Genomic DNA, 16,434 nt, shown 5'->3' on the forward strand with positions numbered 1-16,434 from the left:
GACCAGCCTCTTGTGGCTTCCTGATGAAACATCCCACTCCCATCAAGCCTGCAATCTCTTTTCAATGTTAGAAAGAATACATGAGGTTTCCAGTCTTCAACTCTGTAGCCACAGATGTGTAAAAAGTAGGACATCTCAACAAGAGAATGGCAAAGTTCTGAAAATCCTCATAGACTATATGAGACATCTTGCATGCACACATGTGAATAGGTGACAATACTGATTAACCACAGGAACTACAAAATGACCAAGTAAAGAATTTATTAAGCGGGCATAAAACATAATTTCTCTTAAATCGGAAGTTCTGTAACCACATCTAACATTAACAACCAACATGATGTGAAGATTTGAATGTGGCTTGATCACAGTAAAAACGAATGTCTTTTTAATGGCAAGATATAAAGTTCTGTTCACATGTCTGCAAATAACAGCACCTATTTTTAAAAAATGGCAGGACCACAATTGGTATAAGAAACAAAAAAATAAGAAAGTGACCTACGTGAAAAAAACACTGGCGTGTGCTATGACAACAAAGGCAACCTAACAATTGTGACAAGTGCTCAAAATATGAAAAATGCACATCAATATCCATGGCTCTTTTAAAAGGTTGGTTGCATATACTCCCACTCAGATAAAGACTAGGCAAATTAAGAATGTGGGAGTCATGTGCTCACATGTACATAATACTATTTTCAGGCAAACATAAATGCATTTTAATTTTTATAGCAGGATGTCCTAGAGGTTTAAATGCGTTGTGCCCGGACCCCCCCAAAAGTAATTTCTGCTACATCTAAACAAGTGTACAATTACAAATAGGAACGGGTGCACAGTGCTATGTTCCATGGTGCAGTAGTTTTCTTAGAACGTCATTATTGAAACGTCAGGAAGCTACAACTGGTATGCACACAGGTTGAATGTGCAGCTGTATGTCCACATAAACTCCAAATTGTGCATCTTTCTCCAGTCTTGATGCCTCGTGTTCACACATTTCAATATATTCCGTCTGGGTGCTTCCTTGTATCCTATGTCCTGCATGCAAATGTCTATGAAATAAAAACACGGCGTGCCTTCCTCTAAGATCAGTAGCATCAGCACAACATAGTAGCAGACCACGCCCAAGATCAAAATACAGCATTGTGTCAATACAATTTACAATGACTATAGTGACCCCTCAGAAAGTGAAATTCAGTAGTCTTTTAAGAAGAAAATCGTAAGAAGTCTGAACTTAAGGACATATAGGATTAATGAGGGCATTTCTCACATAATGTTACCCACGAGCATGCCACCTGTGATGGAAAAATCAGACAACGGTAGGATCTATGATATACTATTTTGTTCACTGAAGAAACGCCAATCAAGGCAGATTTGATAGGGCTGATTTGGTGTGCATTGGCACTGTTCTTTGCAACCAGAGAAAGCCACTAAGAAGGGTGCCACTGGGAAATATTAGCGAAAGATTTAAAAAATGAATGTAACAGTTCTGTCCATTTTGGGAATACTGTAGTTATACTTGGCAAATATTCATCTTCGCATTAAATTCGCTGCAGAAATGAAAATAATATACAAGATACAGTGTTGACACTTTTACAACAAAGGAAAAACTGAAAAATAACGACCAAGGTACGGGAAAAATCAGACTGCATTGTCCTTTTGATTATTTCTTCAGAACAATTCAAAGGCTTTCAGTGTGAAGCTGGTGTGAACCAAGTAAACATATTTAAGGGAAAATCCCGCTCTACAAACATTTAGGCAAAGATGTATACAACTGGCAAAGGAAATGATTGGCCTCATTACGAGTGAGACAGTAATTCGGCTATAAATCCGTCCAAAAATCACCCCAACAAATTACTGTTACCGCCACTTGGTCAGGCGGGATTACCGCCTGATTACAAGTGGTGGTGTAATTCCCCATTTATTTTGGGTCCACTGGACCCAATGGGGCTTTTTTGGTGGAATTACTGCAGCAGAATTTCCGACACAGTAATTCTGCCGATTCTGAAGATTATTTGCCAGTGAGTGTGAGGATTTACCTCCAGCATTTCCCTGTAGGCAAATCCTCTACTCCAGGCCCAAACCCGTACTTTGGTGTAGTGGTAAAGTTGGCAGTAACGGGGTTACCACCAACTTTACTGCTTACCACCACATTCGTAATGAGGCTGTATGTTTAAGCAGCAGAATATCTTACTCAAGTGAAATAATGTAATGCAGAGTATAAAAGCAAAAGTCCATATCTGATGAAACATGGTAGCAAAGACTGGAACTTGTTTTTCTTTAGGTCTTTGCAGCACATGGGTAGAAGGAAACAAAAGCGAATTCACTGGGTTTCCTGGTGGTGTTCTGTGAGAGGCTCAGTGGCACTGGCGTTGGCAGCAGAGTTCAAGACGTCCCCAAAATCACCACCAGCCGGCTTGGTCCCACCAACTTTAGTCTACAACAACAAAAATCATATGGCATTATTAAACACACATCGCAGGAACAGGAAACACCTGGATAATGCTACAAACGGTACAGGCAAGTTGTAGTTAAAGAAAAAGTACTAAGGAAACAAAAGATATTTTAAAGTAGTTTGCAATATGCATACACTAGCTTTTGATTCTATCCATATTTTTCTCACTTGTTGACCTTGGAAGAAAAAATATTTTGGCTGTGATGAGGTTGTATTCGCGGAGCCTCTAGGAGGACCTTGGTAGTCTAGATCACCAGGAGAGCCAGATCAACCCCATGGAGAAATGTGTCTCCTACACACTAGAGGAGAAGATCCAAGTTTGGGTATAGGAATGCAGTTAGACGAGATAGCCAATTCTCCATGAATTTAGGCAGGCAGTGCACTGGCCCAGGTGACATAGCACGCCTGCCGGAGCTTAACCTGGAAGGCCTGGACAAGGGCTGATCCAAAGGATTCGAGAACACACCACACCTATGTTTAAGAAGGATGGGAGTATACTCATCTGGAGAGGTGGCAAACACCAATCCTAAATTAAGAAATGGGAATGGAAGCTCTTCCATGATTTCAAGCCCTCATTATCCCCAATGAACTGGAGATTAGCGAAGTAGGAGATGGCCATGCTAAGTAAGCCACATAGGAGTAAGCGAAGCTGGAGGAAAAGGAGGTAGCCAAGCCAATAGGGCCAACTAGTGAGAGAATGTGAAATGGCCAAGCAGATCCGTATTGGGCTAAGCCAAAAGGGCCTGCTAGGGAGAGGCAGGCTATCAGGGGGGAAAGTAAAGCAGAAACGGAATTGAACAAGCCAATAGGGCCAGGCAGTGGGTGAAAAACGAGCATTAAAAGACAAAGCAACACAGAATTTGCATTGGCCATGGCAAGGTGGCCAACCACAGCTAGGGAGAGAGAGGGAGCTGGCAAAGCTGGAGGGGTCAGAACGTCAGGAAAGACAGATTACAAGGATAAGCAAGGTGGCGAGGACCGCTGCCTGGGGCCCCCACATCCATAATTCTCCAGAAACTACAGTCCAGATACTTGTTGAAGGGTAAGACCACCAGCCAACGAAAAGTGGGTTGCCAAAGAGAGTGGGATCAGATCCAGGTAGAAGGCCAAGAAATTGGCAAACCAACCAAGGTGGGGGCTACCTCTTGCTTTATAGCGCTTTGATCACCACTAGGGTGAGGTAGCTTAAGGACTTGCCTGATACCTACATGTGGCCATTGCAACTTCGTAGCCGGTCACCGACATCATTAGCAGGCATCACCATTATCACAATAAGCCAGGATCACAACCCCATTCTGGACTTCGAATCAGTCATGACAAGATATCGACCATCATTAAAGAACTCTGCAGGGGCACTCGACTCATTGAGGCTTGTTCGGCTGAACACTGTCCTATGAGGATACTTGGGACACTTGTTTGTTAACTAGCTTGGGAATGGACTTTGGATCTTCAGTCTTTTAGATTAGGAACCCAGGCATTGACGCTGTGTTACTACAGATACATTTTTACTGCTTTGCTTAGATATGTCTCCTTTTGAGTTACCCATACTGTGTAGGCAATTCTCCAAACGGATCCATGAAGAACCAACATGGTTTTGCCCATGTTGTAGGAATCTTGACCAAGGGGAGGAACCCCTTTAACGCAGAGAAGTGGGGAGGGATGCTGTGTGTTAACTTACTCCCTTGAGGATTTCCCGGAAGTTGAGAAGATTACCCAAAAAAGTGGAAGTCTAAATCCAAGAAGAGTTCCACAAACAAACTCTTCCTTAAAGCACCTTGTCTACAACGAGGCACTTATACCTGACTGATACAATATTACAGCCAATCAACTAGGGGCAAAGAATAAGGACCCACAGTTGACAGTCCTAACTGGAATCTGAGAAACATCAGAGAACATGCGGGCAATGAAGCATGATCTATCACGAATGAATGAGGCACACAGAGCACCAACCAGAGGACATGCTCAGGAGAACTTTAAAAACATTGAAGGACCCTGACAGGATGAGAGAGTCTCCACTACTGACCTGGGGATGGAAGGAGACATGAAGGCGCAAGAAGGAGAGAGCACAACAAGCCTTCTAAGGCGTATATTTCAGACAATGACTGGGACCACATTAAGAGGAGGAAAGGAGTTACAAGCCTGCTGAGGAATCTTCCCCCAGACCCTGGCTGAAACCAGAGCCAGTTAAAGGAAACCAGAGCCAGTTAAAGGAAACTGCAAGCCTGCCGAGGGCTGTATCTCAGACCCTCCCGGAGTTAGAGATTCAGAAGGATAAACCAAGAAACTGCTAAGCCTGCTAGCCATCCAGGTGTTATAAATACAAATATATATTTTTAAAAGGCTGCTAGCCACGGCTCGGGAGGGAGGCACCAGGATGGTGGGTGAAAATAACACAGCCTGATAAAGACCTCAACCAAGGGGTAAGGAATACTTGATGATAGGAGCGTCACGGCAATGCCCATATGTAAAAGAGAGAATACATAATGGCAGGTAGGCATTAGTGAAGAAGCTTGCTGAGCACGGTACCCCTGGGTCTGAAGTCAAAAAGTGAGCTATGGTCTATATCTCTAGCTGTTATATCCCTGGGACTGTGGGTTAGATTAGGGAATACTGGCTAAGGACTAGTAGTTATTTAGATCTACCATTATCCAATTTAAGTTATCCATTCTTACACTTTGAGAACAGAGGTACATGCTGATTTTTTTGTGGCACCTCTTAGAACATTTAGTTGTTCAGCTTATCCATTACCCAATTGTAAATGGGAGCCAAAGAGTAAGTAAGATATGTAAGAGGATTCAATTCAACACTACAGCTAAGTCAACGCCTAGTCTATAATACTGAATGAAAACCCTTATTGATATATCTTTAGGTCCAGTTCATGCGTTCTGGATGACTACCCCTATATAACACCCCTCTCTTGGAATCCCCCTGACCCCACTGAGCCAAGAAGTAGTTCTGTTTTGCAAGTTTAAAAGGTTTATTTGATAAATTAAAATAGATATATATATCACGCTTTATGATAAATTAATAATTGAATAGCACACTTAATCTGATATGATAAAGATCAACAACGGAGAATCTGGCACTAGCACACTTCTTTATAATCACTAATGAGTTGACAGGAAATGGATAAGATAGCACACTGGTAAATAGGAACAAAAGTATAATGTGGTAGAGGATGCTTTATGTAAGCTCAGGTGGATGCAATATTCAATGAATGCAGTACAGAAAATACTCAATATGATTTCAACCAAACAATGTAATCACTTTTCTCTGGCTATTCACTCCCCCCCTCTTTATGCAATGCAAGGAAATGGGAGGAAAGCACACAGTTCTCAGAAATGCAATCAATGTAATCAGCTCAATCCAGCAAGCTTAGACAACAGAAAACAGATAGGAGTTTTGAAATCACAGGCCCAAATTGCTTTGATATGTGCTGGCAATGAATGAGAAATATGCTGGAAACGCTTTTAATTCCCTTTCAGAGGTTCAGGGTGAGTGGTATCTAGTTAATATTAGTCCAGGCTCACACTAGCAATGATGCAGGGATAGTTAGCAGGTTAAACGAATTTCTGGCAAATGGAAGGCAAGCAGCAGCAGTTTTTACATGTGAAGAAATTGCAAATCGCGGTAAAATTCGCGGATGCGATAAGGGGTAGGAATGCTTTTCTTGGTGCGATTCAAAGCTACGATTCTAAGCTATCAGAGGAAAGTTACTGCAAGTCTCTAGCCCAAACGGTCGCGGAGATATGAGCGATTTAATAAAGGTCGTTTTTGGGTTTGCAAATTTCAAAAGCTCAAAATGACAAGTGCAGCTTGCAACTAGAAATGACAGGTGACAGCTAGGAGGCAGTTCTACTTAGGTTAAATAGATTGAATTAGATGAATTTAAACTAAGAGATTGGTTCTACACAGTTCTGCTGGGTACTCACACTATATTCTTGAATTAAATGGGCCTCATCACGGATCTGGTCAGGGTTTTAGACTGGGCTCTGGTCACTCTCTCTGGGCACAGCACTGCTTTCTCTCTGGGTACAGCACTGCTTTCTCCCTCTGGTCTGGTCTCTAGTTCTGGATAGATTGAAGTCTCTAGTTTGGCTTTCTGGAGGTTGATGGAGGTAAGTATGGATTTTTCCGGCAGAGCGTCCCGCTGCAGATGGATTTGGAAGGGTCCCTATCTGTCCTGTCTGTCTGCTTTTATGTGTTTAGAATGTGGGTGTGTTCTAGCATCACTGACCCTACCTCTCTCTCAGCTTCTAATTGGTCAAACTTCCATTTATCATTTGATTGGGGAATGAACTGTGAGTCAGAGTGATGTCATTTTACAGCCTGCAGAAAGTCCACTCCTCCTGTCAACTTACACACAAATCTAGATTTGAAACAAATACATATTTGCAGAGGTACATATTGTTTTAAAATCATATGCACCCATCATGCATTACAGGAGGTATACCCTGTTCAAACTCTGCTCTTCCTGGGAGCTTGCATTCAGAAATGGCACATATTTCACTTTTTAACTGATTTTGCAATTTCTGACATTGACCCAACTTTACATACATGTGTGCAGGGAGTAGGGACATTAACTGATGAAGTTTCAGATTTTTAACATGCATACATTTAGAGTAATATCCACTTTTCCGCTAAAACCCCCCTGAACATGCCACCGGGTCGAAAAACCTCTTAAAATGTGGGCAGAAAAATCACAAGAATTATGGTATCATTTATAAAATTTTCACATGTCCGCTCTATGAGTTATTCATCTTTTTAAAGTTATGTTCTGGCTCCAAAGGGGTGTGGTTTCCCAGGTCACATGGTATAGAAACCAGTCTTTCCAGTTTCTGCCAAGCCAGCTTGCTCTCACAGGCAGTGCTCCTCCCAGCTCCTGCCAAGAGGAAGCTACAATTTACGACTGCGGTAATAAAAACCTTTGCCTGAGTGAAGAGGGCTTTGTTCACTCTCTTGCAGAGCACAGATAATTCAATTATCAGATAGATGGCATATCCTTAGTGTGGGCAGCAAAAGGAAGGTTGGCCTGGGAACACAGTGGTGACTCAAGTTTCCCTCCTGATGGGGGTAGTTGCCAGGCAGAATTCAGTTCCTTAAGCCAGACTTTCAGCTACTGTCATGTTATTTGTTGCTTTTTAAATTAACTTGCAATTTTACACATGCAGCTAGAATGCTGATTCTAAGTGCAAAACTATGACATTTAAACAATTGCAACCCATGTGACACTCAAAAGTAGGTCACTCAGTCAATTTAAACATTTAGATTTTTTTTTTTAGTGTCTTTCAATCCAGTGCAACTTAAACTGCTGACTCCATAGCTCAGCCAGTTCTGTTATAAGCATTGTTCTGGGCTCTTCATTTCCCAGATTTTGTAGGCACACAAAACTCCATTCTACCAAATGTCTGCTGGTGTTCAGTGAATATTTTGCACATATTGCAATGTTTGAAATAGGCACTTTGGCTTGCCTTCAGAGAAACACAGGGTGGTTTTAAACTGCTGGCTTTTGGATAGTGGTGAGTACTGGTACTGCACCCATTTTTGGGATTTAAGAAAATGAATTCCCAACAGTTATGGGTTTGCTTTTGGCAATCAGCATTGCCACTCCCAATGGTTTCAGACTACTGTGCGGGTAGTCCAATGGTGGTTTTAAAGCGCTTTGAAGCTAACCGGCGCTACTGTTTTTCCTTTGGCGACCCATTTCCCTCATGGCAACCCAGCCTTTCATTCTCGCACTGGTGGGTGGCAAGATCAGGCAACCATTTTAGTGTGCGCACAAACTGCGCAGCTTTCCTGGATTTCAGCGCACATGTGGGTTTTCCGCCATCTTGAATTTTCTAAGCCCACAGCACCAAATGTTGCAGCATGATAGCTTAAACGTGGGTCAGGACACCCAACAGATAGTGCCTTAACTTGGAGACTGACCATTAATCTCAGGAATCCTATCACATGTCATACGTCTGAAACCACACAACATCTGGTTTAATTCCTGCCTATGCAATCTGTAGACCGTATAATTTCAATGCTGGAATCGACTGTTGTATTTTTCTTTTGTGCAAAGGAAAACATTTCCATCCATATATTGTAATACATTAAATATTTCTGCAAATTATATTTTGGTATGTGTAAGTGTTCTATGACGCTGCCCTATGGTTTAGTTTAAGCTGTGTACATAGACTTTTCCCAAAATTCTACTGCTAATTATTTTTAATTTGCTGGATAGATTTGGATGAAACTTTCCACAAAGAAAAGATGTACCTGTCGTCCCCCCTCCTAGACACGAACGTTTGGAGCAAGCTTGTTAAAAGGAGGAACAGCTAATAAGAAAACAAAAAAGGGTTATTTTTAACTGAGTCCCATTCATTTTCCCACAGAGAAAATGTGCTTCAATTTAACACCCCTAGCACAAAAACTGATGGACGGATTTGCACCAAATAAGAAACAAGTTGGACACAAAACGTCCCAGATGTGCGTTTTGCTAGTTTTGAGTAAATCCGGCAAGTACTTTTTAAAATATTTGACGGAGAAGGGTGCACCCTGCTCACAAAAAAATATATCTCACATGGTGCTTAGCAGCAGAGAGAGGAATTTCATGAATGAAAAGCTACGATTTTTCAATTTTTTTTTAACTCTATGCAAGGAATTCTCACGGAAGTACCAAAGGTAGCAGAAAATGAAAAGTGCTAAAAAAAAAATATTCAGAGGAGAAAGGGGGCATTAATATCAGGCTACTGGTGGAGAAAGGGAATGAGCATAACATGAGCAGTGGGTGAGTTTTGGGAGCTTGGGAGCATGTTTGAAGCAGAAAGAGTTTTGTTCAGTAGGGGAATGTCACAGGAAACTCAAGATTAGCACAATAACCGGTAATACGCAATCAGAAAAAAAAGGCATCATACATACTAGAGTGTGAAAGGTGGCAATGGCAAAGGTTAAGGTGGAAAACACAAATGGAAGGGAAGTGGTGTTTTCCTGTTAAGCAGTAATCAGAAAACATTAACTTGCTGCAGGAATCACAATGTATTATTGCAGGAATTATTTCCGTGAGAAGAAGCTGTTCACTGTTATTGCAGAAATAAAAAAGGACGGAAAGAAACAAGTCCTTTGACCACTGGAGCCGTTGCAGTGAGGTGGGATCTATGACATTGGCAGTGGGCAGTGGCTGAAGGCATGGCTGGTACTAGGGAGGGGGTAGTGACCATGGTTAGGTGGACCCAAACAAAATGTAGCATAACAAAAATCCATGAAAATCAATGACAAAAAAGCCTTTGCTAAGAGAGAGGTGAGGTGAGATATGATTGGGCACTAGCCATGGTAAAAGGCCATGGCCAGTGGCCTTAACCTTTTAAGTCATTGTTGCAACATGGAAAGTGGCTATGGCCATGGTTAGGGGGCCCAAAGAAAATAATCCGTAACAAAACCCTTGGTGCATCCATCACCTCTGTTGAAAAGCACATGAGCACATACACCATATCACATAAGGGATATTCACAATGGCATACAAAATGACATCATGGGGGACATCTACAACACAGATTTAAGATAGTCATAACTTCCCACACACGCTGAACGTCAAGTGTTTTGTTGCAGTAAATCTGCTTACGTTTACTCTCTCCTAACTAAAGTGAGAAAGAGATGCAGAGAGAACAAAGATCATTTGAGATAATATTGAGCTAATAAAAGTCCCAACTGTGGGTGCAGATTCTTCAGTCTAAATTCTAAAAGTGAGAATAAGTCTCAAAGACTTAATCAGCGTATGTTTAGCTATAACAGAAATCTGACATTTATCTGAGGGTGTTTACAGCGAATCCAATGACTAGTTACTAACGTAATTTGCTAACATAATTAGAACGATTACAGTCTTATCATGACAGGTACCTCTGGAGTCTGTATTACACTACCTTATCTATGTCCTGTTTAGATCTGAAAATATCTAGGTATTTGGATCAAACAAAAGCTGTGCATGGGTTACCATGACACCAGACCTGCTAGTTCCATTATCAAAAATGTAGGAAAACAAAAACAATCAAAAAGGTAAACATCTATAAGCGCTGCGTTGATTTCATTGTACTTGAACATACAAATCTTAAAAGTTAATGCAGATTCTAGTGTTATAATTTTACAAATCTCTTCATTATTGGCTTCCCAATGACAATATTGTTTACTTGTGTTTGTAATTCTATTTCACAAAATCTCCAATTAAATTCTGTTTACGCCAACATGTGATTCACTCTATGGGTTTTACATTCGCTAATTACTTATTGTGAATGTCTTTAGGGCTTTAAAGTATTATTGTAATCAACTAATGTATCCCCAATTAGAACAGAACAAGATCAATTAAAATTAAAACCATAATTTACAAACATTACAACCCAAGACAACATTTTCAGAAGAAAATAAAAGAGTAATACAAAATTGCCAATAGGTCAGTGTCACCGTACCACATGCCTCTACATTCTTGACTTCTAGATTCAGATTTCCAATTCACAAATGTAACAATACTATCACAAATGTATAGGTAGCAGCTGCCAACTATCATATATATATATATTTTCCAATGATTTACTTTGGTCTCATTTTCAACATACCAGATGAAACGGTATTAAAAAAAAGGCTTGTACCAGGGAGCGCAGACATGCAGGCAGCCTAAGCCCGTGTCTCCCTCTCCAGCGACAACGAATGCTGAACAAAATCGTCCAAGAAAGACCCAACGCAACGCGAAAAGTGTACGGGACCGAACATGAACATTTAGGGACGAAGCGGAGGAAGTCTGGAGAAGAATCGTAAGCGTCTTCCCGGTAAACGCGGTCCCGGAAGAAGAACGCTCGAAGCCGTCACACCAACAACAAACATGGCGGCCGACTAATCGAAGCCGAGGATTCAGAACATCCCGAGGCGGGCGAGAGCGAAGTGCCCTGCAGCCACGAGCCACAAACCGGCCGCAGCAGAAGAAACGCAAGGGATACCCGGTAAGGAGTGCGGGAGGGCGCGATTGAAAGCCCATAAAAGTGAGGAACGGGCTCCCGTAGCTCCATCCGCCCCTCCCCCCACGGATCCGCTGGAGGCGCGCATCCCATCTTACCCGGATTCCCGGCTCAGGTCGCGCTGAATGCCCTTTAACAATCAGGCCAGGGGCGACACACGTAGCGAAAGACTTGCGGTTCCGCGTTACCTGGGGGAACCCTGCAGGGCTGGTTCAGCGAGCGCAGGACACAGGGAAGAGCTCTCCACAGAATACCAAAACTCGAGCCCCCAAATACTCATAGCCCAGGTGCTCACTGTGCCAGCATGAGAGCCACACTCTCACGCACTTAAATAATAAAGCACCGGTGGCCATCACATCCCAAATTGGCACCTGGCTCCATTCAGGCTCCAAACCTTTCGACAAGCTGGGCGGAGACCCCCAGCGACACGCATGGACAGAGCACTAGCGCTCTCATACAGTGGCGCAAAGCCCCAACGCCCAGAGAACCTTGCAGAGTTATCTCAACCCACTGCGACACGTGTGCACAAAATATAGAGATATACTTTGAAAAGCTACCCATTCCAAGACAACACCAAACGCCTGCCAAACTCCACGCACAAACTGGATCCAGCCACCCTGGCAACGCTGCGCAGGTTCAGTCGCTCAAACGGGGCAATGGAGCAGAATGAAGCGCAAAGCACCTCGGAGATACCAGGTAACGACCGTGATAGTGCCACAAAATCCGACATTCGCCTCCTTCTCGGGGAGATCAGGTCAATAAAGACAAGCCTCACAGAAACTGTAACAGACCTCCAATCAAAAATGGCCAAGGTAGAAGATAGGCTGGACGCCGTGGAGAATGTCCAGCAATCAGGGGACATTATCACCATGCAGTACGAAGCTCGGCTCCAAGACCTAGAGCAGAAGGAACGAGACGTAGAGTCCAAAATAGACGATCTGGAAAACCGGGAGCGGAGAACCAATATAAGAATCATGGGCCTCGAGGAAACGCAGGGGGAAACCCCAACCAGCTTGGAAAGCAAAATAAAATCCCTGATTCTATCTCTCTATGAGGGCGAAAACCCTCCAGCAATGCAATTCGACAGGGTACACAGAGCGGGTGGCCCACCGCGTGGGCCCCGCTCAGTCCTTGTTAAATGCCACTATTACACGCAAAGGCAAGAAATCCTAGCAAAGGCAAGAAACAAGGACACCATAAACTTCGAAGGCTCAAAGGTTAAACTTTTTCAGGACCTATCCGCAATGACCCTGGCTAAAAGAAGAGGATGTCGGCCCCTAACGGGGTGGTTGCAGGAAAAGGGAGTTCGTTATCGCTGGGGACACCCTTTCTCGCTCTCTTTCGAATACGATGGTGAGGAGTTCAGGCTCACGTCGGTTGAGGAAGCAGAAAGAGCTCTAAAACACCTGCAGGTCTCGGGGGGTGATGCAAATTCCGAGCCCAGAAGAGAACCAACAGGCCCATTGCGAGATTCAGCACCAAAGCCACCACGACGAGGACGGGCGCAATCCAAATGGAAATTCAAGAAACTTAACACTCCTTGAGAAACACTGATGGAATGCATAAGTACAGCAACTCTCAAGGCCCACGAGGGAAAGCCGGCTTCGATCTTATCCACCTCAGCACCACAAGCTAATAGTTGATTGGACACTTGTCATGTTAAAGTTAAGGCCATGGACCCATATAAGTTAATAGTTGCACTAAGCAGGCCGCATTAATTGTTCAAGTTTTAGGTTGAAAATGTGCAATATCGCTGGAGAGGGGCCCCTTTAGTGTGGCCCTTCTATGAAAAGGGCGTCTCATTCCCACACAAATGGGATGCTCCCGAGAGCATCTCGCAGGGGAGGGGAGGGAAGGGAGGGAGGGGGGAACAAGCAATCCTATAGAACAGAAAAATTGAAACGTTACAATACTTTACAAAGGGGGGTACCTCCTCAATATGGCAATAACCAAAAACTGGTGTGGGAAATAAAGCTACCTCAAAAGCTACAGATAAAAGGGGCACAACACAAGATCTATACTGGTCAGTATGGCTAGGACTTATGGAATCGTCTTCGGTTCCCTTAATGTTAAGGGCCTCAACTCCCCTCAAAAAAGATCAATGTTAACTCGTCAATTTAAACAATCCGGAGTTGATATTCTTTTCATCCAAGAGACGAAATACACCCAAGGGGAAGAACGTAAAATTGTGGGCAGGGACATGGAAGACTCAATATGGGCATCAGGCCCGCGCAAGAAAGGAGGGGTGGGAATACTATATAGGAAATCCCTGAGCCTCCAAATAGACCACATACATAGAGATAAAGAGGGCAGGTTCGTAGCTCTGAAAGGCAGGATGAGAACACGTAAGGTTACTCTCTGCTCTGTATATGCCCCGAATCAAGCCCAGTCCGCCTTTATCGAACCATTGCTCGATTTCCTAGAGAACTGGCGAGAGGGCACCCTGATTTGCGGGGGAGATTTCAATGTAGTGGCAGAAAGAGAAAAGGATTGGCTCTCAGTGGCACAGAATGTCCATCCTCCCAGCCACTTACAAGGCGATAGATTTCGAAGCTTGTTAAGAGAACATCACCTAATTGACTCCTGGCGCACAACGCACCCAGAGGACAAGGAATACACCTTCTACTCACCCCCGCATCAAACGTTCTCGAGAATAGACTATATACTATTGGGAGCAGAGGAGGAGAGTGCTATCCTGAAATCCACCATAGAGATTGTAGCCTGGTCAGATCATGACTTATGCACTGTAGAGCTAGACCTCGGCCCATCGCCCACACCCGAGCGCAGATGGATTTGTAATGACTTCTTGTGCAGAGATCCAATATTTAAAGAAACCCTGGCAGATGCCATCACTAATTATTTTGAAGATAATGATGTTAATGACATGCCACTAAACACAGTATGGGAGGCAGGAAAAGCCACGATTAGGGGGCTCCTCATAGCAGAGGGTGCCGCCAAAAAAAGGCTTAGGCAGCTCAAAGAGAGGGAATTGAGAACAGAGATAACATCTCTAGAGAAAACTCTGAGGCAGAATCCAACTCACGAGGTAGACTTAATTGACCAAATCAAGGGACTTAGGGGAGAATTGAGAGACATATGGCAGGGCAAGGCACTCACGCAGCTTAAGTACCTAAAGCAGAAGTTCTTCGAAAAGGGGGATAAGGCCCACACAATGCTAGCGAACCGACTTAGAAAGCAAAGAGCGGAAAGGGCAGTCCATAAGATTAACGATGAATCGGGCTCCCTTCTCACTGGTCCACAGGACATAGTCAACCGATTTGCTAAGTTCTATTCAGAACTATACACAACAGAAGGAGATGAGCATGCCCCGGCTATACATCCATATTTATCCGCTCTGCCCCGACCAACAATAACAGAAGAACACCTAGGAGTACTAAATAATCCAATCACCACCTTTGAAGTTCAGGGAGCGATTTCGAACCTAAAAGCGGGCTCAGCGCCGGGACAAGACGGCTACACACCAGCCTTCTATAAAACTAATAGTACCTCCTTGACCCCATTCCTTACTAAATTATTTAACTCAATTTTGGAGACGGGCCAGGCACCTAAATCGTTTACTGAATCCATAATTATTGTAATTCCAAAGGAAAATAAAGACCCCCTGGAATGCTCATCATATCGCCCTATCTCCCTTATTAATGTAGACGCCAAAATCTATTCTAGCGTCCTAGCGGCACGGTTGGCGGTAGTCTTGCCACAGCAAATCCACACCGACCAGGTCGGGTACATAAGGGGAAGGCAGGGAGCGGACAACATCAGGAAGACCCTGGATCTCATGGCGACACTGCGAGAGGCGGGAGAAGGCCCCCTGCTCCTATCGATCGACGCCGAGAAAGCGTTTGATCGTGTGGAGTGGCCCTTTTTACGGGCAGTACTAAGATGGGTCGGCCTAGGAAACACATGGATCCAAGGGGCCAAAGCACTCTACCATTCTGCTCAAGCTAGAGTATCTATTAATGGTGTCGCCTCGACGTCATTCACCCTAACACGGGGCAGGGTTTCCGCTATCCCCCTTAATATACGCATTGGTTATTGAACCATTTGCCCAGGCCATAAGATCAAGCCCCCTGATTCACGGAATTCCACGAGGAGGAGAGGAATACAAATTAGCTATGTTTGCGGATGACATCTTATTATACCTCACCCGACCCGTTGAATCCATACCAGCCCTCTTTCAAGAGATACTCCGTTATGGGGCTCTCTCGGGCTTTAGAGCCAACCTGCAAAAAACCATTGCGGTTCCACTAAAACCTGACATCGCAGCTCTGGAGCGATTGAGGGCGGACTGGGGATTCTTGGTGCAGTCCCATTCTGTAAAATACCTGGGCGTAAACATAACGGTTCCCATATCAGGCCTATTCGAAGCCAACTACGTCCCACTATGGGAAACCATCCAAGCAGACATACGTAGATGGACGCGGTTACCGTTATCTTGGGCAGCCCGCTTCACCTCCATAAAAATGAACATCCTACCTCGTTTATTGTTCCTGTTTCAATCCCTCCCCATAATAATACCGGAGCCGTTCATGGCGGAAGTCAAACGAGCGCTCCTAAAATATCTCTGGGCTGACAAGAAGTCAAGAATTCCATATTCCACAATGATTCAACCCAAAGACGCAGGGGGTATGGGATACCCAGATTTAGAAGAGTACTACAGGGCATCACAGCTCAGAGTTTTATCAGACCACCTCTGGGAAAACCCCGAAAAACAATGGATAGCCATAGAAAACGACATTTTTGCACCAGTCACGTTGGGAGAATGGATGTGGGTTCCTCTACCAGCAATGACCCGTAGGATAAGAGAACACCCAATTCTGAAGGTCTTATGGTCTCTATGGTGCCCTTCCCGAAAAATGGAAGGTGTCACAACATGGCCCTCCCCTCTTAGTCTCATCTGGGCTTCTCCCATCCGTGATCTCATAGCAGAGGTACAGCACTTTCAGCCTTGGCTCGACGCAGGGCTGTCGCGGGTGGGCCAAATGT

General features: G+C 43.9%; 1 protein-coding gene across 2 annotated transcripts in view; it reads right to left on the minus strand.

Annotated features, from left to right (window-relative positions):
* Positions 1-244: 244 nt before the first annotated feature.
* Positions 245-16,434, minus strand: part of TPD52 (tumor protein D52) — a 472,585-nt gene continuing 456,395 nt past the window's right edge. For both annotated transcript variants that reach the window (XM_069621248.1, XM_069621249.1), the window contains one exon: positions 245-2,428. In XM_069621248.1, coding sequence (XP_069477349.1) covers positions 2,315-2,428 — 114 coding nt within the window. In that variant the 3' untranslated portion in view covers positions 245-2,314. The remainder of the gene's footprint in view (positions 2,429-16,434) is intronic.

Source organism: Ambystoma mexicanum, chromosome 5q (genome assembly GCF_040938575.1).
Source record: "Ambystoma mexicanum isolate Mex_15411 chromosome 5q, UKY_AmexF1_1, whole genome shotgun sequence".
In the NCBI taxonomy this organism is placed as follows: Eukaryota; Metazoa; Chordata; class Amphibia; order Caudata; family Ambystomatidae; genus Ambystoma; species Ambystoma mexicanum.